Source organism: Lampetra planeri, chromosome 53, assembly GCF_965212315.1.
Source record: "Lampetra planeri chromosome 53, kcLamPlan1.2.h2, whole genome shotgun sequence".
Classification (NCBI taxonomy): Eukaryota; Metazoa; Chordata; class Hyperoartia; order Petromyzontiformes; family Petromyzontidae; genus Lampetra; species Lampetra planeri.
This window is the reverse complement of record NC_136159.1, coordinates 7,463,890-7,490,109: the sequence shown is the minus strand read 5'-3', so window position 1 is coordinate 7,490,109 and position 26,220 is coordinate 7,463,890. Positions and strand designations below refer to the sequence as shown.

At 54.9% G+C, this 26,220-nt stretch overlaps 1 protein-coding gene across 1 annotated transcript; it reads left to right on the top strand.

Moving 5' to 3' along the window:
* The first annotated feature begins 608 nt into the window (after positions 1-608).
* LOC144734809 (LIM/homeobox protein Lhx9-like) lies at positions 609-25,064 on the top strand. Its single transcript, XM_078617192.1, has 4 exons — positions 609-1,411; positions 3,236-3,296; positions 23,407-23,596; positions 25,043-25,064. Exons 1-4 carry the CDS (start codon positions 1,205-1,207, stop codon positions 25,062-25,064), a joined length of 480 nt encoding a protein of 159 aa, XP_078473318.1. The 5' UTR covers positions 609-1,204.
* The last annotated feature ends 1,156 nt before the right edge of the window (positions 25,065-26,220 follow it).

The following is a 26,220-nucleotide window of genomic DNA, read 5'->3' as shown; positions in this document are numbered from 1 at the left end:
AAGACCGGCGCGGTAACACGAATGGGGGAGGAAGGCCGTCTTTGTCTCGATGTTTAACACCATTGTCACCAGGCGCTCATTTGTGGCCGAGTCGACCTAGGAGAAATCCCAGGACCGGTTCGAATATCCCGATGTCCCTGTCATTGCTCGCGAGTGGGGACCGTAGCACAGTGCGCTAACCACCACCACCACCGCTCACCCACCACCACCACCACCGCTAGCACCAGCCACCACCACCACCGCTCACCCACCACCACCACCACCACCGCTATCACCCACCACCACCACCACCGCTATCACCCACCACCATCGCTAGCACAAACCACCACCGCTCACCCACCACCATCGCTATCACCAACCACCACCACCACCGCTCACCCACCACCACCACCGCTATCACCAACCACCACCACCACCGCTATCACCAACCACCAGCATACTCCAAACAACACCCAACCCTCCCTCACCTCCTATCTCCATCCCTATCCTCCTCGCCCTCTCCCCGTGCCTCTCCCTCCCCCCACCCTCCCTCTCCGCCTCCCTCCCTCCCTCCCCTCTCCGCCAACTAAACCCGACCTCGGCTGCCCAATGAACACCGCGCACACGAAGTGCTGGGGCCGTGAAGGCTGGGCGCGCTCTCGCATTGTGGCTCACAGCTCTCTCGCGGCTTGCCCCCTTGCCGCTTCTGCTGCTGCTGCTGCTTCTGCCCCATCTTCATCCTCTCGCCCTGAGCGTCCCAAGACAGCAAGAGACAGCAAGAGAGAGGGACACGCGCGCGCACGCAGAGAGATCGAGAGTACGAGAGAGAGAGAGAGAGTTGAAGAAGGGGTGTTGCATCTGCGGCTGCTGAGCGGAACGGCGTGGTGGGTGCCGAGACGGAGTCGAATCGTGAAGGGAAATGCGGCAGCGGTCAGGAAACATCGCGTGAGTCAGCCCGGCTGCTCGCCTAACCACATACCCACACCTACCGAGCAAGCCGACCCAGCCGCCGACCTGCCAACGCACCTAAACCTCCTGCATCCACCAACCCACCCAGCTACCTATCGACCTACTCAACTCATCTTCCGGCAGATACAACATTCAACAACAGCAACAACAGCAGCAGCAGAAGTCACTCACAACAACCTTCACCAGCAGCAGCAGCAACAACAACATTCGCACCCCTGCCCGCAGCCACCCAGTGGCGCGGTAGCTCCAGAGATGCATGGCAGGGTGCACTGTGCCTGGCACGCGGCTCGCATCATCGTCGCGTGAAGGAGGACTCTCCATCACCAGCATCACCGCCGCCGCCGCCTCTTCCTCCTCCTCCTCCTCGGCAGAGGAGATCGAGGCGGAGAGCTCGTTGGCCGTGGCGAGAAGAAACACGGCGAAGAAGACGAGGACATGGGTGATATGGGAGACAACTCCAAAAGTAAGTGGCGACCGACCCGCGTGTGGCGGAGCTAAGCTATGGTGGTCGCTCTCGTGGTGCTGGTGGTCGCTCTCGTGGTGGTGCTGGTGGTGCTGGTGGTGGTGGTGGTGGAGGAGCTAAGCTATGGGGGTCGCTCTCGTGGTGGTGCTGGTGGTGCTGGTGGTGCTGGTGATGGTGGTGATGGTGGTTGTGGTGATGGTGGTGGTGATGGTGGTTGTGGTGATGGTGATGGTGGAGGAGCTAAGCTATAGTGGTCGCTCTCGTGGTGGTGCTGGTGGTGGTGGTCGCTCTCGTGGTGGTGGTGGTGCTGGTGGTGCTGGTGGTGCTGGTGGTGGTGGTGGTGATGGTGGTTGTGGTGGTGGTGGAGGAGCTAAGCTATGGGGGTCGCTCTCGTGGTGGTGCTGGTGGTGCTGGTGGTGCTGGTGGTGCTGGTGGTGCTGGTGGTGGTGCTGCTTGTGGTGGTGCTGGTGGTGCTGGTGGTGGTGCTGCTTGTGGTGCTGCTTGTGGTGCTGGTGGTGGTGGTGCTGGTGCTGGTGGTGGAGCCGACCGCTCACGCTGTCTGCTGTTGCTCATGCTACTGCTGTTGTTGATGTTGCTGTTACTGCTGTTGTTGACGTTGCTGTTACTGCTGTTGTTGATGTTGCTGTTACTGCTGTTGACGTTGCTGCTGCTGCTGCTGCTGTTGTTGATGTTGCTGATGCTACTGCTGTTGTTGACGTTGCTGATGCTGCTGCTGTTGTTGATGTTGCTTCTTCTGCTGCTGTTGTTGATGTTGCTGATGATGCTGCTGCTGCTGCTACTGTTGATGTTACTACTGTTGTTGTTGATGCTGTTACTGGCTGCCGTTGAACCTATTGCTTCTGCAGCTGATGCTGTTGCAGCTAATGCTGTTGCAGCTAATGCTGTTGCAGCTAATGCTGTTGCCGCTAATGCTGTTGCCGCTGCGGCTGTTGCTGCTGCGGCTGTTGCTGCTGCTGCGGCTGAATTTGAATCCAATGCTGCTGACACCTTTGCCGTGTCGCTATTGCACACGACGACGGCAACTTCAGTAAACAGTTTCAAATGTGTAACGTGCGTGTGTGTGTGTGTGCATATGTGTGTGTGTGTATACATATATGTGTGTCTGTGTGTGTGTATACATATGTGTGTCTGTGTGTATATATGAGTGTGTGTACATATATACGTATGTGTGTGAGTGTATCTTTGTTTGTATTGCGCTCGCTAACATCACTTGCCCCAACAGTCTAAGTAGGCTACACGGGGAGATTTGTCATTCCATTCATGTGTATATGTGTGTGTGTGTGTGTATATGTGTATGTCTTTGTATGTCTTCGTATGTGCGGAGCGGTGGCGCAGTGGTTAGCGCACTGCGCTGCTGACGTCGGTGACCCAAGTTCGATTTCTCAAGCACAGTGCCAAATATTAGAACCGGTCCTGGGCCTCCGCCTAGGTCGACTCGGCCTGAAAAGAGTACCTGGTGCGGTGTGTAAACATCGCCAATGTGTCGTGCCGGCCTTAATAGGAGCTCGCTAACAGCACTCGCCCCCCCCCCCCCCAACAGCCCTTGAACGGCGTCTATAGGGTATCTTTGTGTGCGTGTGTGCATATATATAGGTTTGTGTAAAATCATATTCGCCCCGTTACATCGCATGGACGTACTGCACATGTGTGATTGCATATTTGCGCATATACGTGTGTGTCTATCTTTTGTGTATGCATGCGTGTAATATAAAATGAGCATTACATCTGCGTTACGCGCGTGCGTGTGCGTGTGTGTGCATAATAATGATATTAATTTACAGTCCTTTGTCAATCCACTGCTAGATGAAGGCCTCTCCGCTCCGTGTTGGTCGTGGAGGTTGTGTGACCATACTTCACCGCGCTGGTCAGTACGTGTAGGGCGATGGGTGTGGGGGGGGGGGTCCTGGAATAGCTCAGACGTCACCACTAACCCACGTGTGTGTTTGTGTGTGTACTGTACTGTGTGTGTACTGTGTTTGTGTGTACTGTGTTTGTACGTGTGTGTGTGTGTGTGTACTGTGTAGGTGTGTGTACGTGTGTGTGTGTGTGTACTGTGTAGGTGTGTGTGTGTACTGTGTAGGTGTGTGTGTACTGTGGAGGTGTGTGTACGTGTGTGTGTGTGTGTACTGTGTAGGTGTGTGTGTGTACTGTGTAGGTGTGTGTGTGTACTGTGTAGGTGTGTGTGTGTATACTGTGTAGGTGTGTGTGTGTGTACTGTGTAGGTGTGTGTGTGTATACTGTGTAGGTGTGTGTGTGTATACTGTGTAGGTGTGTGTGTATACTGTTGAGGTCTGTGTGTGTGTATTGTGTAGGTGTGTGTGTGTACTGTGTGTGTACTGTGGATGTGTACGTGTGTTGTGTGTGTGTACTGTGTTTGTGTGTACGTGTGTTTGTGTCTACTGTGTGTGTACTGTGTTTGTGTCTACTGTGTGTTTGCGTACGCGTTTTGTGTGTGTGTGTACGCGTGTGTGTGTGTACATGTGTTTGTTTGAGTGTGTGTCTGTGTTACGTGTGTGTGTGTACGTGTGTTTGTTTGAGTGTGTGTCTGTGTGTGTGTACGCGTGTGCGTGTGTGTGTGTCTGTGTACGTGTGTGTGTGTACGTGTGTGTGTACGTGTGTGTGTGTACGTGTGTGTGTGTATGTGTGTGTGTGTACGTGTGTGTGTGTGTACGTGTGTGTGTACGTGTGTGTGTGTACGTGTGTGTGTGTGTGTGTGTATGTGTGTGTGTGTACGTGTGTGTGTGTGTACGTGTGTGTGTGTACGTGTGTGTGTGTACGTGTGTGTGTGTACGTGTGTGTGTGTACGTGTGTGTACGTGCGGTGGTGTAGCGGTTATCGCTACGAACCCGGCCACCGGGTTCGTTTCCCGCTCACGGCCAACACCGGTGACGATTATCTGAACCGGTCCTGGGCCTCCCCCAGGTCGACTCAGCCTCAAATGAGTACCTGGTGCGGTGTGTATGCATCACCATTGGGGAGACAAAGGCGGCCGGTCGTGGTGTTGGCCACCCACCCCCTCGTGTGCCTTCATAGGTGCTCGCTAACGGCACTTGCCCCAACAGTCTGTTAAGGCTACACAAGGGGGGATCTTTGTATTCATCATGTGCAATCCCGTGTATGTGAATGTAAATATAAAGGTAAATACGTGTGTTTACGAGTGTACGTGTGTGTGTGTGTGTGCATTTGTGCCTGTGAGTATATAACATTGCGTACAATGGAACGTATATGCCTGTCTTGTTACATCTATGCTACGTGCCATGAAGAAGGGCAATGGCACGAAACGTCGCCTATTTGTTCTTCCTCGTAAGGGAGGCTGCCAACTCAGTAGCAGCAGCATCGCCAACTTATTTGCTTATTCTTTTACCGATGTGTTTGTGTGTGTGTATATGTTTACACGCATAGTACATTAATGTGTGTGTTTTTGTGTGTACGTGCGTGTTTATGTTATATATATATGTGTGTGTGAACGTGTATGCGTGTAATTGTTGTGTACATGCTGTTGTTGTTGGTTGTATGTGCGTGTGTGTACAATGTGCGTGTGTGTGTGTTGAACTTCTTTCGCACGGTACGCAGCCAAGCGTGCTAGTCGGAGGCGCGGGTCAGATGAGTACCTGGGAGCGGTGTGTAGTAAACATCGCCACTGGGGAGACAAAGGCGGCCGGGTTGTGTTGCTGCTCACCCACCACCCACCCCCACGTGTACCTTGACAGGTGCTCGCTAACAACACTTGCCCCAACAGTCTGTTGCAGGCTACACGGGGGATCTTTGTCTGTGTCGCACACACACGTGCGCGCTACGGACCTGGCGACACCCGAGTTCGATTCCCGCACAGGGCCACGAAAAACGTTAGTGGCGAATGTCTTGAACCGGTTCGTAGCGCCCTCCCAATTGCCGTGGGTGAACATCGGCCCCTGGGGAGACAAAGGCGGCCGGGCGTGGTGTTGGCCACCCACCCCCTCGTGTGCCGTACCTGCCTTAATAGTTGCCCGCTAACAGCACTTGCCCCAACAGTCTGTTAAGGCTACACGGGGGATCTTTATTTTTGTATGCACTGCATACACTCCTACGTGTGTGTGCGTCTGTATATGTAGGACTGTAAGTTTGTGTGTGTGTGTATGTATATGTGTGTGTGTATATGTGTGTGTATGTGTGTGTGCGTGTGTGTATGTGTGTGTGCATTGTGGGGAGCGGTAGTGTAGTGGTTAGCACGCTGCGCTACGAACCCGGCGACCCGAGTTCGATTCCTGCTCACGGCCAACACCGGTAGCGATTATCTGAACCGGTCATGGGCCCTCCCCTAGGTCGACTCGGCCTCAAATGAGTACCTGGTGTGTAAAAAAAATATCGTTACTGGGGAGACAAAGGCGGTCGGGCGTGGTGCTGGCCACCCACCCCCTCGTGTGCTATGCCGGCCTTCATCGGTGCTACTCATTAACAGCACTTGTCCCCACAGCGTGTTAAGGCTATAAGGGGGATCTTTATCTTTGTTTTGTGTGTGTGTATATGTGTGTATGTGGTTAAAGTGTTTCTCCAAATCCGGTAACCCGAATTCGATTCCCGCTCACGGCCAACATCAGTGGCGAATTTCTAAGCCAGCCCCGAGCTTCCCTTAGGTCAACTCGGCCTTAAACGATTACCTCGTGCGGTGTGTACACATCAGCACTGGGGAGACAAAGGCGGCCGGGCGAGTGCCGTTCCTGCCGCGCAAAAGGTGCTCGCTACACTTGCCCCAAATGCCTGTGAAGGCTACACGGGGAGCTTTGTGGACTTATCTTAAACAATATACACAATATCACGTTATAGCGTGTACATATATATACACACACTGTACATATTTATATAAAATGCGTGCGGATGTTGTTTAACCAAATTATAATTTTTGTATAATTACGATTCACGTTTTAACGAACACGGTTATCTATACAATATTTTATTAAAACATATATTTAAAAATATTTTAAAACATCTTTTAATATATATCAATATAGAAAAATACTACATCAATATATCTAGAGGCTATTTTGTCCCAATTGCACCCCTAAGTGTGCACGGGCGGTGCTGGTGGGGTGGCAATAAACCCACCGGCCGTGGGAAATAGAAAAATCCACACGGGCGATCCGTCAGCATTGGGTACGGGACGTGGGGGGGGGGCAGCGAGGGACGTGGGGTGGGGGGGGGGCAGCGAGGGAAGTGGGGTGGGGGGGGGCAGCGAGGGACGTGGGGGGGGGCAGCGAGGGACGTGGGGTGGGGGGGGGCAGCGAGGGAAGTGGGGTGGGGGGGGGCAGCGAGGGACGTGGGGTGGGGGGGGGCAGCGAGGGACGTGGGGTGGGGGGGGGCAGCGAGGGACGTGGGGTGGGGGGGCAGCGAGGGACGTGGGGTGGGGGGGCAGCGAGGGACGTGGGGTGGGGGGGGGCAGCGAGGGAAGTGGGGTGGGGGGGGCAGCGAGGGACGTGGGGGGGCAGCGAGGGACGTGGGGTGGGGGGGGGCAGCGAGGGACGTGGGGTGGGGGGGCAGCGAGGGACGTGGGGTGGGGGGGGCAGCGAGGGAAGTGGGGTGGGGGGGGCAGCGAGGGACGTGGGGGGGCAGCGAGGGACGTGGGGTGGGGGGGGGCAGCGAGGGACGTGGGGTGGAGGGGGGCAGCGAGGGACGTGGGGTGGAGGGGGGCAGCGAGGGACGTGAGGTGGAGGGGGGCAGCGAGGGACGTGGGGTGGAGGGGGGCAGCGAGGGACGTGGGGTGGGGGGGCAGCGAGGGACGTGGGGTGGAGGGGGGCAGCGAGGGACGTGGGGTGGAGGGGGCAGCGAGGGACGTGGGGTGGGGGGGCAGCGAGGGACGTGGGGTGGAGGGGGGCAGCGAGGGACGTGGGGTGGAGGGGGCAGCGAGGGACGTGGGGTGGAGGGGGGCAGCGAGGGACGTGGGGTGGAGGGGGGCAGCGAGGGACGTGAGGTGGAGGGGGCAGCGAGGGACGTGGGGTGGAGGGGGGCAGCGAGGGACGTGGGGTGGGGGGGGCAGCGAGGGACGTGGGGTGGAGGGGGGCAGCGAGGGACGTGGGGTGGAGGGGGGCAGCGAGGGACGTGGGGTGGAGGGGGGCAGCGAGGGACGTGGGGTGGAGGGGGGCAGCGAGGGACGTGGGGTGGGGGGGGGCAGCGAGGGACGTGGGGTGGAGGGGGCAGCGAGGATGGGAAGCGACGCGCAACATCGTGGGTCACGCGCGGGGCTCCACATCAAGCTGCTCTTCCTCTCAGACGGAGCAGTCCGGAACGTCGAACTTGGCGGCGCTGTCTGTGTGTGTGTAAGTGTGTGTATGTGTGTGTGCGTGTGTGTATGTGTGTGTGCATTGTGGGGAGCGGTAGTGTAGCGGTTAGCGCGCTGCACTATGAACCTGGCGATCCGGGTTCGATTCCCGCTCACGGCAAACACCAGTGACGATTATCTGAACCGGTCTTGGGCCTCCCCTAGGTCGACTCAGCCTCAAATGAGTACCTGGTGCGGTGTGTAAACATCGCCGCTAGGGAGACAAAGGCGGTCGGGCGTGGTGCTGGCCACCCACCCCCTCGTGTACCGTTCTGGCCTTCATAGGTGCTCGCTAACAGCACTTGCCCCTACAGTCTGTTAAGGCTATACGGGGGACCTTTGTGGAGTGGTTAGCGCTACGCTGCGCTACGAACCCGGCAGAGACCCGAGTTTGATTCCCGCTCACGGCCAACACCGGTGACGGATTATCTGAACTGGTCCTGGACCTCCCCCTAGGTCGACTCAGCCTCAAATGAGTACCTGCTGCGGTGTGTAAACATCGTCACTGGGGAGACAAAGGCGGCCGGGCGTGGTGTTGACCGTCCCACCCCCCCATCGTGTGCCGTGCCGACTTTCACAACGGCACTTGCCCCAACAGCCTGGTGAAGGCTATATGGGGGATCTTTGTCTTTGCTAGTGGTGGTGGTGTATGTGGTTGTCGTGCATGTGCGCGCGTTGATGTCTGCGGTGGTGTATGGGGAGCGGTGGTGCAGCGGTTAACGCACTGCGCTACGAACTCGGGCCGCACGAGTTCGATTCCTGCTCACGACCAATAACGGTGGCAAATATTTGAACCGGTCCCGGACCTCCCCTAGGTCGACTCTGCCAGAAACGAGTGCCAGGTTGCAACGTATAAAACTTCAGCACTGGGGGAGACGAAAGCGGCCGGGGCGTGGGTGTTGGCCACCCCCTCCCTCGTGCGCTGTGCCGGCCTTCGTAGACGCTCGCAAACACCACTTGCCCCAATCAGCTGTATGGCCGTACGATGGATCTGCATCTTTATCTTTGGTGGTGCGTGTGCGCGTGAAGATTACTTATCTAATTTCGTCGTTAATGATTACCATATATGTACGTTGTACTCTCGTGGTAGTGCCTTACGCCGACGATTCCGTCTCCGTGGTTACAACGGCCTCATTGGAGCCGTGTCTGTCTGACACGGCCCAGCAGGAGCATGCGCACGCGTACCCGGGCACACCACATCGAGTATGCATCATCATGTAAATGTTCGCTGGAGAGAGACACGTTGTGGGTCCGAATGCAGCGTTCTGCGCGGCTTCTATTCACGATACCTCTCTGCACGGACTGCAAACGTTCGCTTACTGGCCGGGACTACGGCCGTGGGCTTACGTGGCCGCGTGGAGCGAAACGTCGGACGTCGTCAGCTGCATAATAGCAGCGCGACAACCCGCGCCGTGCACGCTGACGTCGACTCTGCGGGGGAACAAGGCACATTGCTCGAAACGTCAGCCACCGATGTTCATGACGAGTTTCTCGGTATGTGCGTGTGTGTCTGTGGGTGTGTCTGTGTGTCTGTGACTCTGTGTGTGTCTGTGTGTGTCTGTGACTGTGTGTGTCTGTGACTGTGTGTGCGTCTGTGTGTGTGTCTGTGTGTGTGTCTGTGTGTGTGTCTGTGTGTGTGTCTGTGTGTGCGTCTGTGTGTGCGTGGGGAGCGGTAGTGTAGCGGTCAGCGCGCTGCGCTACGAACCTGGCGACCCGGGTTCGATTCCCGCTCACGGCCAACACCGGCGACGATTATCTGAACCGGTCCTGGGCCTCCCCTAGGTCGACTCAGCCTCACACGAGTACCTGGTGCGGTGTGTAGTAAACATCGTCACGAGGGAGACAAATGCGGTCGGGCGTGGTGTTGGCCACCCACCCCCTCGTGTGCTGTTCCGGCCTTCATAGGTGCTCGCTAACAGCACTTGCCCCTACAGGGGATTCTTTGTCTTTGTGCGTGTGGGGAGCGGCAGTGTAGTGGTTCGCACACGAACCTGGTAGAGACCCGAGTTCGATTCCCTGCTCACGGTTAAAATCGGCGAGAAATATCGAAGCAGTACCGAAGGCGACGTGTAAAACATCAGCATTGGGGAGACAAAGGCGGTCGGGTGTAGTACTGTACTCGCCACGCCACCCGTCCACACTTTCCCCAACAGTCTCTGCAGGCTACACGGGGACTGTGTCTTTGCGTGCGTAATTGTATGGATCGATGAATCCATTAAATGAGTAGATGGTGCGGTGTGTAAATATTAGAATCGGGGCGTGGTTGCTTGTTCCACCCACCCCCTCGTTGTGCCCGTGCCGGCCTTCGTAGGTGCTGCTCGCTAACAGCACTTGACCCCAACAGTCTATGTAGGCGATTTGGGGGATCTTTGTCTTTGCACGTGTATGTGTGTATGTGCGTACGTATTGTGTGTGGGGAGCGGTAGTGTAGCGGTTAGCGCGCTGCGCTACGAACCTGGCGTCCCGAGTTCAATTCCCGGCCAATAACACAAGTGGCGATTTATCTGAGCCTCCCCTAGGTCGACTCAGCCTCAAATGAGTAGCTGGTGCGGTGTGTAAAAATCATCGCCACTGGGGAGAGAAAATTCGGTCGGGCGTGGTTGCTGTTCCACCCACCCCCTCGTGTGCCGTGCCGGCCTTCATAGGTGCTGCTCGCTAACAGCACTTGCCCCCAACAGTCTGTTAAGGCTACACGGGGGATCTTTCTCTTTGGGATGCGCTAAAGATGTTCTGATTAATTTTAAAATTCTGATTTTCTTTTTGATACATTTCGGATTATTAAATCACGTCACTCCCGAACTCCCCCCCCCCCCGCTAAAAATTGGGTGACGTCACTATTGTCAGCACGAAGATGTAAAAAAAGCGGTCCGAACTGCCCCCCCCCCCAAAAAAAAAAATCCCACGTGTGCATTCTTTTATTAGCAATGCTGAAGGTCCATTACCGAAACGTCACCAATTATATCTTTTGTTTTTGTTCCCTTACGAGGCCAGTTGTTATTGACGAACGCGTTGCGTGTCCGAGTGTAGTTTTTTTAGGCACCGCACCCCACCGCATAGCGCACTGCACTCCCAAGCCGGCGACACGAGTTCCATTCCCGCTCACGAACCAAAGACAGTGGCGAATATTAGCATCGGTTCTGGGCCTGACCTCTGTTGCAAATGTGTAATCATCAGCACTGGGGAGACAAAGGCGGCCGGGCGTGGTGTTAGCTACCCATTTCCTTCATGCGCTGTACTTATGTTCATAGACACTCGCTAACAGCACTTGCCCCAACAGTCTGTTAAGGCTACACGGGGGATCTTTCTCTTTGGGATGCGCTAAAGATTTTCTGATGAATCTGAAAATTCAGATTTTCTGGTGAAGGCGGTGATACGAATGGTATGTGTTGCGTGTATTCTACGCACTCGTATCGTTTATGGGGGGGCTTTTTGACCATACTTCACCACGCTGGTTCAGTGCGGCTTGGTAAATGTGTCGAGAACGCGGGAGTGAGCTGTGGCCCCGAATCTAACCCAGGTCACAGCAGTTGGCGGTGCGCTCACGATCCCGTATATATCCACTTCCTTAACATAGAAAGTATAAAAAATATATACTTCATTAACATATCAAACAATTTACGCAAATATATATGCGTCTATGTACTCTTAAAACAGATTGATAACAATCGATACACAAATGTTTGGCTATAATTAATTTGTTTAAACGGCTGCGTGATTATGCCGCTCACAAGCTGCGAGATGATGAAGGGGGGGGGGCCTCACGTGGATCGCACAACACTCGGCAGAGACATCGCACTGATCCTTCGCCCAGCGGCGGGTAGACCACGGCGACTGCCATATCGTCGTCGTTGTCTGTGTCGTTGTCTGTGTTGTTGTTGTTGTCATCATGACGCATGGGAGAGGCGCGTGCTTGGACTCGTAGTTCGAAACGAGAAAGAGGTGGTCCCCGTTCACCCCCCCCCCCCCACGTGTTTCGGGGATCTCGCTCCATCCTCACACCGGGTTATCTGCGCGCGCGATCTCGTGACCGGGGGAGTCGAGAGGGGGCCGGTGGCGGCGGCTGACGGCTCTGATTTCTTACTGTATTGGGGCGGAGAGGCTGATGATGGCGGTGTGCTGGATCGGCTACTGAACGGCACGGAGGAAGGGACTTTTTGTCCTGGATTGCATTCACCGCGGTTCGTTCATCCAATTCCGAAGACAAAGGCTGGGGGTGGGGGGGAGGTAGTGGGAAGGTGGGGGGGGTGCCTTGGTCGAGGCTGTGGGGGAACAGCACCGCATGAGAGAAGGAGGAGGGGGGGGGGTCACGCAAACGTGGATGCGTCCTCGTCACCTAGTCACGTCATCACGTCGGCACGTGGTCAAAGCGAGCCGTGGGGGGGGGGGTCGCTTGGGGCAGGACGCACGCGGGGGTCCGGGCAGAGCCGATGTCGCGAGGCTGGAGACGGGAACTGGCGGGGGAGCCACGGGTGGGGAACCCCACCGAGAGGGGGGAGACGACCGCCCTGCATGGAGACGGAGTTCGCTCGGAGCCCGCTCTCGGAGCCGGCTCTCGGAGCCAGGTCACGGAGCCGGCTCACGGAGCCAGGTCACCGTGGAGCAGTGAGATGGACCTCTGGCGTCCATCGCGTGAAGGATGTGGAGGTAGGGTGGTCGATATTGGGGAGGTGTGGAGGTGGAGTTGCCGATATTGGGGAGGTGGGTGGCCGATATTGGGGAGGTGGGTGGCCGATATTGGGGAGGTGGGGTGGCCGATATTGGAGAGGTGGGTGGCCGATATTGGGGAGGTGGTGTGGCCGATATTGGGGAGGTGGGTGGCCGATATTGGGGAGGTGGTGTGGCCGATATTGGAGAGGTGGGTGGCCGATATTGGGGAGGTGGTGTGGCCGATATTTGGGAGGAGGCTGCTGGCTGCTGCTGATTATTTAATTGTTTACAATACATAAGGCGTGCCTTACGTTTTACATAAGCCGCGGTGGTGCTGGCTTTAAATAGGATTGTCAAGAGATGTCTTTAGTTAGCGGCACATTGCGTGTACATTTATAAAATACTTAACAACGTACTGCGTGCAATCACGTTGGTGTAGATGCCGATGATATTCTAGAAGGGCTCGGTGGGGCGAATCGTCGTGAGCGACGTGAATGCAAAATGACGTTCTCGAGAGGAGCTCGTCGATTTGCAGGTTAGTTCGGGTTCACTTAGCGCAGTGAGTGGTCCTTAACCGACACTGCAGCCTTGCACCCCGTTCGGTTGTCGATCGATCAACAATGTACGATGTTAATAAGTACCGAGGGTTTGGCGAAACAAAGTAAGTTGGCACGTACGTGCTTAATTTGTGTTTTCGATGATCTGCCTTCGACAACAAAAATCTGGCAGTGCCTCGCCACCAGAAAGGGCATCTCGTACCCAGGGCGGGGGGGGGGGTGCACCCCCAGGTTAAGAAGAAAAATAACAAGAACCACACTTTAATTCTAGATTTGAAGCTTTCGTGACTGTGCAAGGATTCATATACTCTTTGGTTTTTTCGGGAAAAGTCACGTCGGTAAAAAAATAAAATAAAATAAATGAAAACAACTAACAAACATTTAGTTGTTTTCAATTATTTTGTTAGAATTTTTTTTTACCTATACGTGACTTTACCGAAAACAACCAAAGAGTAAGAACCGCACTGACTTAGGGAGAGGGTCAGGGCCGACATTGGCTCAGAGTCTCACTCTAACCCCCCCACCCACCACACACGAGTAAGTCCGCAAGTCGGTGGAGTGCGACGCCAAAGCCGCAAGAGAGCGAAGTGAAATCCCGCGCGATCGCAATGCCAAACAGAACGAGGGCAATTGCCCGAAACGTCGCCGCCTGTTAATCGAAGTTTCCGTTTAAGTCCGGGCGCAGTGTTGCCACCGGTAAATGCGTTGAGTGTCCCGTGTGTACGGTATCTGCATGCGTGCGTTCATTGTGGTCTCAATTTACAAATGCTTATTTTTTTGTTACCAACGATGAATCATCGAAAGATTGTAATCGTTACTCCTCTGCCGTGAGCACATGCGCTGCACGGCGCTGGAGAACGTGGGAGACGCGGTGGTTGGAGCTGTTTTCGTGCATTGTGCTCTGAACCCGGCAAGCCTGAGTTGGATTCCCCAGGTCACGGTTGAAATCGGTGGCGAGTGTAATCGGCCACCTCCCCCTAACCGCCCCCCACAACAAAACCAAACTTCACCAAGCTGCACTGACCAGCGTGGTGAAGTATGCTCAACCCCCGATACTATTAACATGGCGTGGATGCAACTCTATCCAGCAGTGGATTGATGAAGTGCTTTAGCCATTATCCATAATGGAGGTTTTTTGATGTCGGATCGCGTAAATATCTAAATGTGTCGTGAAACCCGCCGCCCACCACCCGACACGGCCAATTGGTAATGTTCGTCACACCGGCGTGTTGGAGAGTAAACCCACGACGACAATTGCAAATGTCGTGGTGGGTTTACTCTCCAACGCGCCCGTGTGCTGAACTCGTAACGAATTGGCCACGTTTAGTTTACGTGTCAACCCTCACTTAGTTGGCTGTGTCGGGTGGCGGAGACGGCGGGTTTTAACGACACACATTTATATATTTACGCGATCTGAACCCCCCCCCAAAAAACTCTATTATGGACAATATTGTTCGCGAAAGCCGCCCGCTAAGTGTTAAACTGGCCTCAAGCGTTCTATCCGTATTTTTGTTAATCTGGTTATGAGCCGTGCCGGAAAGTAAGACGCACCTCGAGAAGTTTACGGTAATCTTGGTCTCGCACGCACACAGCTACCGGACTACAAGACGCGCACACCCCCGATTTGGCTTGAAATACAGGGGGAAGGCTAAAAGCGCGTCCTATAATCCGGACAATAAGGTGGCACGTGCTCCTCTTTCAACGGGAGGTTGCGAAACGGTGACCTCAAATTGTTGTAGGTCGTCGTGTTCAAAGTCGATGTCCCGTTTTGAAAGTCGGCAAACCGAGAAACCGTTCGGAACGAATCGCAGCTTCCGCCCTCGATTCTTGATGGAAAGTCTCGAGACGCAGCCGAGGGTCTGTCGCCTGCTCACTGGGATGGTAGTATGTGGTATGTGTGTGGTATGTGCTATGTGTGTGCTATGTGTGTGGTATGTGTGTGGCAGGGGGGGGGATACCCACACTTGACCCCACCTTAATACGATCGACTGCCGTGCATACCCTTTATTTATACTGCGGGGTGGAACAGAGGCGGTAGGGGCGGTGGAGGGTGGATTTATTGTGGGCATTGCGGTGGCTAGGAGATGTTAACTAACTCGCCTGGTACGCAGGAGGTCGTGGGTTCGATCCCGACCCGAACTCCTGCTGTATATTTGGAGTTTGCGTGTCTCTCTCTCTCTCTCATCATCATCATCACGGTGGCTAGGAGATGTTAACTAACTCGCCTGGTACGCAGGAGGTCGTGGGTTCGATCCCGACCCTGACGCCTGCTGTATATTTGCAGTTTGCGTGTATCTCATCATCATCACGGTGGCTAGGAGATGTTAACTACCTCGCCTGGTCTACAGGAGGTCGTGGGTTCGATCCCGACCCTAACGCCTGCTGTATATTTGGAGTTTGCGTCTCTCATCATCATCATCATCATCACGGTGGCTAGGAGATGTTAACAACTGGCCTGGTATTCAGGAGGTCGTGGGTTCGATCCAGACCCTGACGCCGGCTGTATATTTGGAGTTTGCGTGTCTCTCTCCCCGTGGTCGCGTGGATTTCTGTCCGGGACCTCTGGTTTTTCCCTCCACATTTAGAATCAACATCACGCGTTCAAGAGTATTTGTCTGCTATAAATTTCCGCATGAGCTATCATTTCTATAAAAAAGAGCGATATACGGTAGCTCAGTGGGGTCTTACCTGGTCAAATAAAAAAACATCGTTTAAATACATTCAGCATCGTATCATCTGCCGCAACGGGAAGAGATGGATTCGAGCTGCAAGTGCAGTGCCCTGTGACCGTTAACTTCGCCACAGTGACAGCTCCTGCCTGGGTCTCTGCCGTCAATGGCGCCACGCGTTGTGTTCATAGCGAGACGTGAAAAACCGGTAACCCGCTAGAAACCGGTTTTATTCATGCGGTGACCGGCAATCGAAAAAAAATCGATTTTGATTACCATGTACCCTACACTGTATACCGTATGGTGTGTGGATTTACTACACATGTGTATGAGTGTTCGTGGGGAGCCGGTAGTGTCGTGGTTAGCGGGCTGTACTACTGAACCCGGCGACCCGAGTTCGGTTCCAAGCTCACGGCCAAGACCAGTGACGATTATCTGAACCGGTCCTGAACCTCGACTCGGCCTCAAATGAGCACCTGGTGCGATGTGTACACATCGCAGCTGGGGAGACAAAGGCGGCCGGGGCATGGTGCTGGCCACCTACCCCCCTCGTGTGCCGTGCCGGCCTTCATAGGTTCTGGCAAACAGCACTTGCCCCAACAGTCTGTTCAGGCTATACGGGGGATCTTTGTCTTTGTGTGACTTTGAGAGGTTGTGTGCTTAATGTAAGGGGGGGGTGGGGGAGCGGTAGTGTAGTCGTTAGCGCGCTGCGCTACGAACACGGCGACCCGAGTTCGATTCGCGCTCACGGCCAACATCAGTGGCCCAATCTCTGATTATGTGACCGGGCCTCCCCCCCCCCACGCATTCCCAGAAGACGGCGCGTGTAAAACACGACTTTGTGTGTTGTTGTTGTTGTTGTGTTTACCTGGATGTGACAGATGCCTCGCAGGATACTCGCCCTCAAAATGAGTACCCCCGGTGCGCTGTGTAAACATCGCCACTGGGGAGACAAAGGCGGCCGGGCCTTGGGTTGGCCACCCACCGTGTCGTGCGCCGTGCCGGCCTTCGTAGGTGCTCACTCACAGCACTTGCCCCCCCAAAGTCTGTTGGGGGGGGGGGGGTCTTTGTCTTTGTTGTCAATCTACTGCTGGGCGAGTACCTCCCAGAGACGCGACGGTGTGTTTGACCATACTTCACCACGCTGGTCACGGGCGTTGCTGAGTGTCCTGTGTGTGTGTGTGTATCTATAGACGCGTGTACAAGTTCTCTTTCGGTAGCTTTGTGTTGATGGGTTGGTGCCTGTGAGTGCGTTATAATTACAGTGTAATGTATAAACATCTACACGACCGTACAGATGTACACAGGATGGTAAAGTACTTAACCCGTCACGTATTTAAGTCGTGCTCAAGGCTCTAACGCATAGCCGTCACTGACGATGTGATTTGCATACCTTCGCTCCGCGCGACGTAAGGGTTTTCATAACATTCTAGATTTGAAGCTTTCGTGACTGCAAGGAATCATATTCTTAAGTTTTTTTTCGGTAAAGTCACGCAGGTAAAACATCAAAATTAATGAAAATAAAATTAATTTTGATGTTTTACCTACGTGACTTTACCGAAAAAACCTAATAATATGTTTTCATAACAATTGCTCTACTCATCGACAATAGTTTGCTCACGGAATGTTTATCCAGTATCGTCTGTACACCGCGCGCGTGTGTGTGTGTGAATGGTGGGGGCGGAGCGGTGGCGCAGTGGTTAGCGCACTGCGCTACGAACCCGCTTAACCAACTGTGGTGCGGTGTGTAAAACATTGCCGCTGAGGAAGACAAAGGCGGCCGGGCGTGGTTCTGCCCACACACACACACCCATTCGTGCGTTGTGCCGCCCTTAATAGGTGCTCGCTAACAGGGCTAGGATACGTTGCGTGAACACACTGTACGTTTTATGTACTAAAAATACAAACACGCACACACGCAAGGGCAAGATTTCCCGTATAGCCTTAAGAGACTGTAGGGGCAAGTGCTGTTAGCGAGCACCTATGAAGGCCGGCACGGCACACGAGGGGGTGGGTGGCCAGAACCCCGCCCGACCGCCTTTGTTCCCCCATTGGCGATGTTTTACACACCGCACCAGATACTCATTTGAGGCTGAGTCGACCTAGGGGAGGCACGGGACCGGTTCCGATAATCGTAAACGGTGTTGGCCGTGAGCAGGGATCGAACTCGGCTCGACTGGGTTCATAGCGCAGCCGCGCTAACCGCTACACCACCGCTCCCACACACACACACGCGCAGACACATACACACGCACAGACACACACGCAGACACACACGCACAGACACACACGCAGACACACACACGCAGACACACACACACAGACACACACACACACGCAGACACACACGCACAGACACACGCACAGACACACGCAGACACACACACGCAGACACACACACGCAGACACACACACACGCACACACACACACACGCAGACACACACACACGCAGACACACACACACGCAGACACACACGCACAGACACACACACACACGCACACACACACGCAGACACACGCAGACACACACACATGCAGACACACACACACGCAGACACACACACACGCAGACACACACGCACACACGCACACACAGAGGCAGAGTACATCCACTCGTGGGTACACACACGCGCACAAGCACCCTTACACGCCAACAGCACACAACATGCACCACTTAGCCCCGAGCGGACTGACCCATTGCTGTTGGCGAGCACCCAGTAAGGTCAACCACGGGGTGGCGTGGCAAGCACCACGTCCACGGCCCCCTTTGTCTCCCCAACACACACGGTGTGTGTATGCATACACACACGGTGTGTGTATGCATACACACACCGCACCAGGCACTTCCTATACAGGCGTAAGGCTGAGTCGACTTAGGTAGGATTTGTCCAAGATTGGTTCAGATCCCGGGTCGGATAGCGCTCGCCACTGATGATAGCCGTGACCGGGACTCTAAGTTGGGTCTCGCTACCCCACGTACACACAGGTACGTACACACACACACACACTGCCTGCACCAATACGATTAATGTGTAGTCGATTGTGTGTGCTCGTGTGGGGAGCGGTGGTGTAGCGGTTAGCGCGCTGCGCTACGAACCGGAGACCCGAGTTCGATACCCGCTAACGAGCAACACCGGTGACGATTATCTGAACCGGTCCTGGGCCTCCCCTAGGTCGACTCCGCCTCACACGAGTACCTGGTGCGGTGTGTTAACATCGCCACTGGGGAGACCAAGGCGTCCCGTTGTGGTGCTGGCCACCCACCCCCTCGTGTGCCGTTGCGGCCTTCGTAGGTGCTCGCTAACAGCACTTGCCCCAACAGTCTGTTAAGACTACACGGGGGACATTTGTCTTTTGTCACGTGAACGTGAACGCGCGCTCGAGTAGAAATGATGTCGCTGATTGTTGACGCGCGCTCGGGGCGATTTTATCGGTCAAAACCTTTTCGGGAATAATGTTCTCCGTAAAACAATTCTGGCGGAACTCACGAATAGGCCGTGCATTGGAATGGATACATTAATTGCCAGCGTAGCAGCTCACTGAGTCCATGCGAATAATGGTTCCTCATCACCCGCCGTGATCTGGCCAGGTGGCTCAGCAGGAGAGCCAATCACACTTCCCCGGGGGGGGGTCGATAAAATTGGTTCCATTTTGTGAGGAAGTCAACAAATGGTTATCTTATAGATAAACCACCCCCAACCCCTGCCCGCCATATGAATGTGGAATTTCCACCACTGGCTTATGACTGCTAACGGGAGGTGAGCTCACTTGTGCGGGGATAATCACTCTTGAGCATTATTTCCGATTTCATAAACATTTCAATTGCAGTGCCGTGTGTGTGTGTATATATATGTTTACATGACGCTACTCTCGATAGGCCGAGGAAGGGTCCAGAACGACGCGTCGCCCGTTGCGTTCCGCTTTCTTTTGAAGGCCACACGCGCAGTGATTATTGTTGGCGGATTTCGTCGGAGTTTTATCTTTTGTTATTTTGCACTTTATGCGCGGAGACGCTCAATGAGTTTCGGTTAAACAACGTCGTTTTTTGTTGTTGTTGTTGTTTTTATATTTGGTGTTGAACAGGGCCCCGGAGTTTATATGGAGTGCTCTTGCCAACAGCGTGGGCGACCCGGTTTAACAAGCCTCGGCCCTGATGTTGATTGTATAACAACAACATCTATACTTGGACTACGACTACTATTACTCTACTGATGAGACCCAGCCGATAAAACCCAGTGTTTGAATTGCTGGGCACGGGCGGAGTTTTAGGAGTTTACGATGATTATTAAAAATTGATTAATGCACCCTAGATTCCTAATGCGAGGGACAGAGCAACAAACCCCTGACAACCCCCTCCACTGCACTCCGCCTCTGGTGCTGCTATAATGTTGGCGCGGTGAGTCGATAGTCCGATGGACTGGCGATGACTCACACAGACCGAGGTGTCGTCGTCGTCTTCCCTGTCACCCACAATACTCCCGCACCGGCACCAACGACATTGTCGATCGCGATGGTTTAGCGAAAAATAACGAAACGCGCTTTCAGTGTGTGTGTGTAGGGGGGGAGGGGGTGTTCCCCAGTGATAAAAAAAAAACTACGCTTGGCGTCGCGTCTCAATAATAGTTGTTCGCTTGCGGCACTTGCCCCAACAGTAAACGGCGTTACTGGGGGATCTTTGTCTTTGTTTCGTGTACAGTACCGTGCAATGATGCCTGAGTGCGCGCGCGCGTTAAAGGCGGAGCGGTCGTGCACCGGTCCTCGCGCGCTGCGCTACGAACCCACTCGCGCCCAACACGAGTGACGATTATCTAAATCGGTCCTGGGGCTCGCCCTAGGTCGACTCAGCCTCAAATCGAGGACCCGGTGCGGTATGTAGTAAACATCGCCACTGGGGAGACGAAGGCTGCTGCTGCTGCTGCTGGTCACCCACCCCCTCGTGTGCCGTACCCACCGTCATAGGTGCTACTCGCTAACAGCACTTTCCACAAAAGTAGTTGACGTCTAGCGGGGGGATATGCGTGTGTTTGTCTTCAAGTGCATTAGCGCGTGTGTCTTGGGAGTGTAGCGGTTAGCGCTACGAACCCGGCGACCTGAGTTCGATTCCCGCTCACGGCCAACACCAGTGACGATTATCTTAATCGGTCCTGGGCCTCCCCCTAGGTCGACTCAGCCTCAAATGAGTACCTAGTGCCGTGTGTACAAATCGCCATTAGGGAGACAAAGGCGGTCGCGCGTGGTGCTGGCCACCCACCCCCTCGTGTGCCGTGCCGGCCTTCACAGGTGCTACTCGCTAACAGCACTTGCCCCAACAGCCTGTTAAGGCTACACGGGGGATCTTTGTCTTAGTCGTGTGTGTTAGTGCGATGTTTAACGCTCGTATAAATAAACGCTGCGTTATGGCTTGAGTCACGTGGTATGTATTGAAGTTCTAGAAGGGCCAGAGCAGCGACAGTGAGTGACGTAAATGATGATGATGATGATGATTCTAGAAGGGCTCAAAGATTTAGGCCTGGGACGAATGTTGATTTGGTTTCACTCCGGGCAGGATCAGCTGGGAGAGAGTTCTAAATCGCTGTTCTGAATCTCGCGCTAAACACTGATTACGCACAGTACGATCCCCATCAGCAGCGGACCGAGTAATTTGCCTCCCGTGGAGTGTGACGCGAAAGCCGATATGAATCTGGTAAAATCCGCTCAGGGCAATTCAAATACATAGATATGAAGACAAAGATCCCCGAATAGCCTTTAACATACTGTTGGGGCAAGTGCTGTTCGCGAGCACCTTTTTTTATGAAGGCCGGTACGGTGCAAGAGTGAGTTGGGTGACCAGCACCACGCCGGACCGCCTTTGTCTCCCCAGTGCTGGTTTGTGCACTTTGCAAACCTGGTCCTCATTCAGCGATCGATGGGCCCTGGACCGATCTTGGATTGCCAGCTGCACAGAGCGTGCAGCGCTAACCACTGTACCACCGCTCCTTACGTGTGTATACAGTACACACACACACACACTGATTTCTTTGGCCGAAACGTCCCCCTATTAGATATATATGTTTTGTTCCTTTTAAGGCTACAGTGTTATTGACTAACGCGTCGAGCGTTGTTAATTATTAATGCTAATGTCCAGCTCCTGTGTCAATCCTCGGCTTGGATGGAGGCTTCCCCACGCCTTGTTTGTGGCCACGGGGGCTTGAATGGCCATACTTCACCACTGTGCTGTTGCGTTAGAGGGGGGGTAAGAGAAGGGGGGGTTAGAGGACGACTGCTCACTATGCGCCCACCCCCCAACGCGAATGCGCTGCACAGAATCGCAGAAGCCAAAAAACGGAGCCCAACGGAATGAACGCGGACCGCGCGTGCGTGTCACCTGCGGCTCACCTGGCCACGACGCATGAGTCTCACCTTTGCGGCTCACCTGGTCACGGCGCGTGCGTGTCACCTGCGGCTCACCTGGCCACGGCGCATGAGTCTCACCTTTGCGGCTCACCTAGTCACGGCGCATGAGTCTCACCTTTGCGGCTCACCTGGGCACGGCGCGCATCCAGTGGCACTGCGCGGTCACCTTGAATCTAACGCCCCCCTGAACCCTCTCCCTCGTGTCGAACTCGAGCTCACACTGACACCTGCTTCGGTGGATCTGCACCGCACCGCCGGTGTTGCTTACGCACAATGCGGTGCGTGCGCTCACGCCCGGCCGCCTTTGTCTCCCCAGTCCGTGCTGCTGGCAGTGCCATCGCGCGCGAGCGGTTTTGCGCGCGCCGTGACAAACCCCTAATAGGTGCTCGCAAACAACAGCGGCGGCAGCAGCGATGTTTTCAAGGTGGCTGTTGTGCTTATAAGTGGCGCTCATGTTAATGAATGGCTGTGTTGTGTGTCTCTCTCTCTCTCCCCGCGTCTCCCTCCCCCCTATCTCCCCCCCCCCTCTATCCCCCCCCCCCTCTCTCTCATCCCCTCTCGCTATCTGCGAGAATCGCCTCTCGTGTCCCGACTCATGACTCCCCTTCTCCCTCCATCCTGCAATCTTCATTTCTGCCCATCGTCTCGTACACCTTCCTCCTCACGCCGGACTCTCCTCCTCCTCCCCCCCACCTCCACCCCTCCTCCCACCTCTCCCTCCACCACCGCCATCCATGCCCGCTATAATTTTGTTCTGACGTTATCCGTGTGTCTGTCCGTCCGATTGTTTTTTTTTCTCTCTGTCTCCCCTATCTGCATCCACGCGCGTGTTTCCACGTGCGTGTGGTTGACACACGTGCGTGACTCAACACACGTCGTCTTTCTGTCTGCCCTGTGTCCACTGTCTGTCTGTGTCTCTGTCCGTCTTTCTTCCCTCCACTGTTCCGCGATGTCTCTCTTCTCCCCGCGCCTCGCCTCCTCCCCGTCGGCTCCCAACTCTTCCCCACGCGTCGATCTGCCGACCTTCTTCCTTATCTGCCTCCTCCTCCTCCTCCTCAACGTCCCTCGCTCGCTGTCTCTCTCTCTCCCATCCTCACGTCTCTCTCTCGCTCCGTGTATCATCGATACGTGTACCGCCTTCCATCTCTCTCATCGCGTCTCCGTATCTATTTCTACCCCCCCTCTCCTTCCATCATCTCACCATCTCTCTCCTATCTCTCTGCGTCTCTCTCTCTCCGTCTCGCCCCTCGGGCCCCCTCTCTACCCCCCGCCCCCCACCTCACCGCCCTCCCCAATTTCACTTCCTCCGTCCATCTCTTCGTCTCTCTCCTTTGTATCTCCCCCCTCCCCCCCCCCCGTCTCCCCCCCACCCCCTCGCCCCCTCGCCTCCAACTCTCACCTGTCGCTGCCTCAAGAGAAGCGGCTGGCGTCCGTGTGCGTTGGCTGCGGCGCCCAGATCCGAGACCCCTTCATCCTGCGCGTATCCCCCGACCTCGAGTGGCACGCCTCGTGCCTCAAGTGCGCCGAGTGCGCGCAGTACCTGGACGAGACGTGCACATGCTTCGTGCGCGACGGCAAGACCTACTGCAAGCGGGACTACGTCAGGTGCGTGCACGTGCTGTGTGTGTGTGTGTGTGCACGTGGTGTGTGTGTGTGTCTGTGCACGTGGTCTGTGTGTGTGTGTGCCTGTGTGTGCACGTGGTGTGTGTCTGTGCGTGCACGTGCTGTGTGTGTGTGTGCACGTGGTGTGTGTGTGTGTGTGCACGTGGTGTGTGTCTGTGCGTGCACGTGCTGTGTGTGTGTGTGTGTGCACGTGGTGTGTGTGTGTGTCTGTGCACGTGGTCTGTGTGTGTGTGTGCACGTGGTGTGTGTGTGTGCACGTGGTGTGTGTCTGTGTGTGTGTGTCTGTGTGTGTGTGTGTGCACGTGCTGTGTGTGTGTGTCTGTGTGTGTGCACGTGGTGTGTGTGTGTGTGTGTCTGTGTGTGTGCACGTGCTGTGTGTGTCGGTGTGTGTGTCTGTGTGTGTGTCTGTGCACGTGGTCTGTGTGTGTGTGTCTGTACACGTGGTCTGTGTGTGTGTGTGTCTGTGTGTGCCTCAAATGAGTACATCGCCACTGGGGAGACAAAGGCGGTCGGGCGTGGTGCTGGCCACCCACCCCCTCGTGTACCGTTCCGGCCTTCATAGGTGCTCGCTAACAGCACTTGCCCCAACAGCCTGCTACAGGCTACAGGGGGGATCTTTGTCTTTGTGTGTTCTCCAGAGACTCTGTGGGTGTGGTGGGGTGAGTGGGCGCTTGCCCCCGGGGTTTCCCCTCCCAAGGTGGTGGGGGCGACGGGGGGAGGAGGGGGGGGGGGGCACCGCTGGAGTTGGTAACCGGGCGGGAATGGTCAGACAAGGAAGCGAGCGATGGCTGCTGGTGGCTCACGTGCAGTGCTGGTGGGGGGGGGGGGGTAGCACCACCCCACTACGGCTCCACCTCAATCTGCTCCTCTGACTCAAACGCCACCGACCCCCCCCCCCCGACTCCACTCACCCTTTATTATCACCTCCCCCACACCGGTTCAACCCACCTTCCCACCACCATGTGGAGTGCAATATCGGTGACGATTCACGGAACCGATCCTGGGCCTCCCCCTCAATGTGAGTGTCTGGTGCGGTGTGTCAACATCGCCACTGGGGAGACAAAGGCGGCCGGGCGTGGTGCTGGCCACCCGCCCCCTCGTGTGCCGGCCTTCATAGGTGCTACTCGCTAACAGCACTTGCCCCAACAGTCTGTTGAGGCTATACAGGGGATATTTGTCTTTGTGTGTGGCATGAGCAAGCAATGGCAGGCCTGCACCTTTATCTTTGCGGAATTCAAATTTCCAAATTACACGCCACGTGTCCAGCGTGTTACCTGTGGATAATTACCGACATTAGCGCTCATTTGCATTACACGGCTGCGGCCTTTCGACGAGTCGTTTATAATGTGACCGCGTGTTAATTAGATATAGATGTCAATTAGATGTACGGTGCTAGTGTGCGCGTGCGTGCGTGCGCGTGCGTGCAAGAGTGGGGAGCGGTAGCACTTGAAGCTATTAAATGCCCCAACCCCCCCCCCACGTCCCTCCCCCACCTCTGTCCCACCCAGCCATTTGAGTGGGTTCGCAACAGCTGATCGAACGGCAGGTCACGTGTGGTGGGGTAAACTGTGGGTAAGGCCCACGTCTTCCGAGGCGTCTGGCAAGCATGGAAGAGTAGACCAAACGCTATCCCTCGAGTGGTTCTCTTCTATAGCCACCCTCCCATCTATTGGGAGGCCCTTTTGACGCGATGTGTGGAACCCTGGTCGACTGTTGCCAACGACTTAAAACTAAACTAAAAACTATACTATTTTTAAATCCTTTATATTAAGTTCACTTGCTTGCTTGCTTGCGCGCTTACGACCGTGCAAATCTTTCGGTCGTTTTAAAACCCACTTCACGTGATCCAATCGAGCTGACATTTTTGCACACAGACTCGTTGTGCGTGACAATTTATTTTCGTGAAAAATGTTTTCCATAACTTTACACTTATTAGGATTTTTTTAAATATTTAATTACCAATTGCTTAATGGTGGCAGGCAATCATCTGGCCCATAGGTGGCAGCCATCTCAAGCCAGAGGACGAGAGGACTCTAGCCGCCACGCATATAAAGGATTTATAGTGAAAAACTTTGTTTTTACGGGTTAATTTTTTTATTTCAACAGGTAAGGAGGCCCCACTGAGCCATATAGATATTTTTCAGAAGCGGCCTCGCCATCACAAATACTAGCTCAGCGAAGTGGCTTATCATCACGTGGGGATTCGTAGCAGCCAAATATTCAAAACGCGTGATGTCGATTCTAAATGTGGAGGGAGAGACAGGAGCACCCGGATACAAAATCCACGCGACTACGGAGAGAGAGAGAGAGAGAGACATCGCAAACTCCAAATATACAGCAGCAGGCGTCAGGGTTGGGTTCGAACACACGACCTCCTGTATACCAGGCGAGGTAGTTAACATCTCACCACCGTGACTTCGCAGGACCTTTAACGTCCACCGCCAAGCAGACAGCGGCGTAGCATTATTATTTTTCCGCTTATCACACCGGCAGTATTAATCAGGGCGGCCGAGTGGATTCGAACCGTGAATTCAAGCGAAAGGGGGCGAACCGCCCTACCCGCTAGGCCTTGTCCATACGCGGGTCCCGTTTACAACTTAGACAAC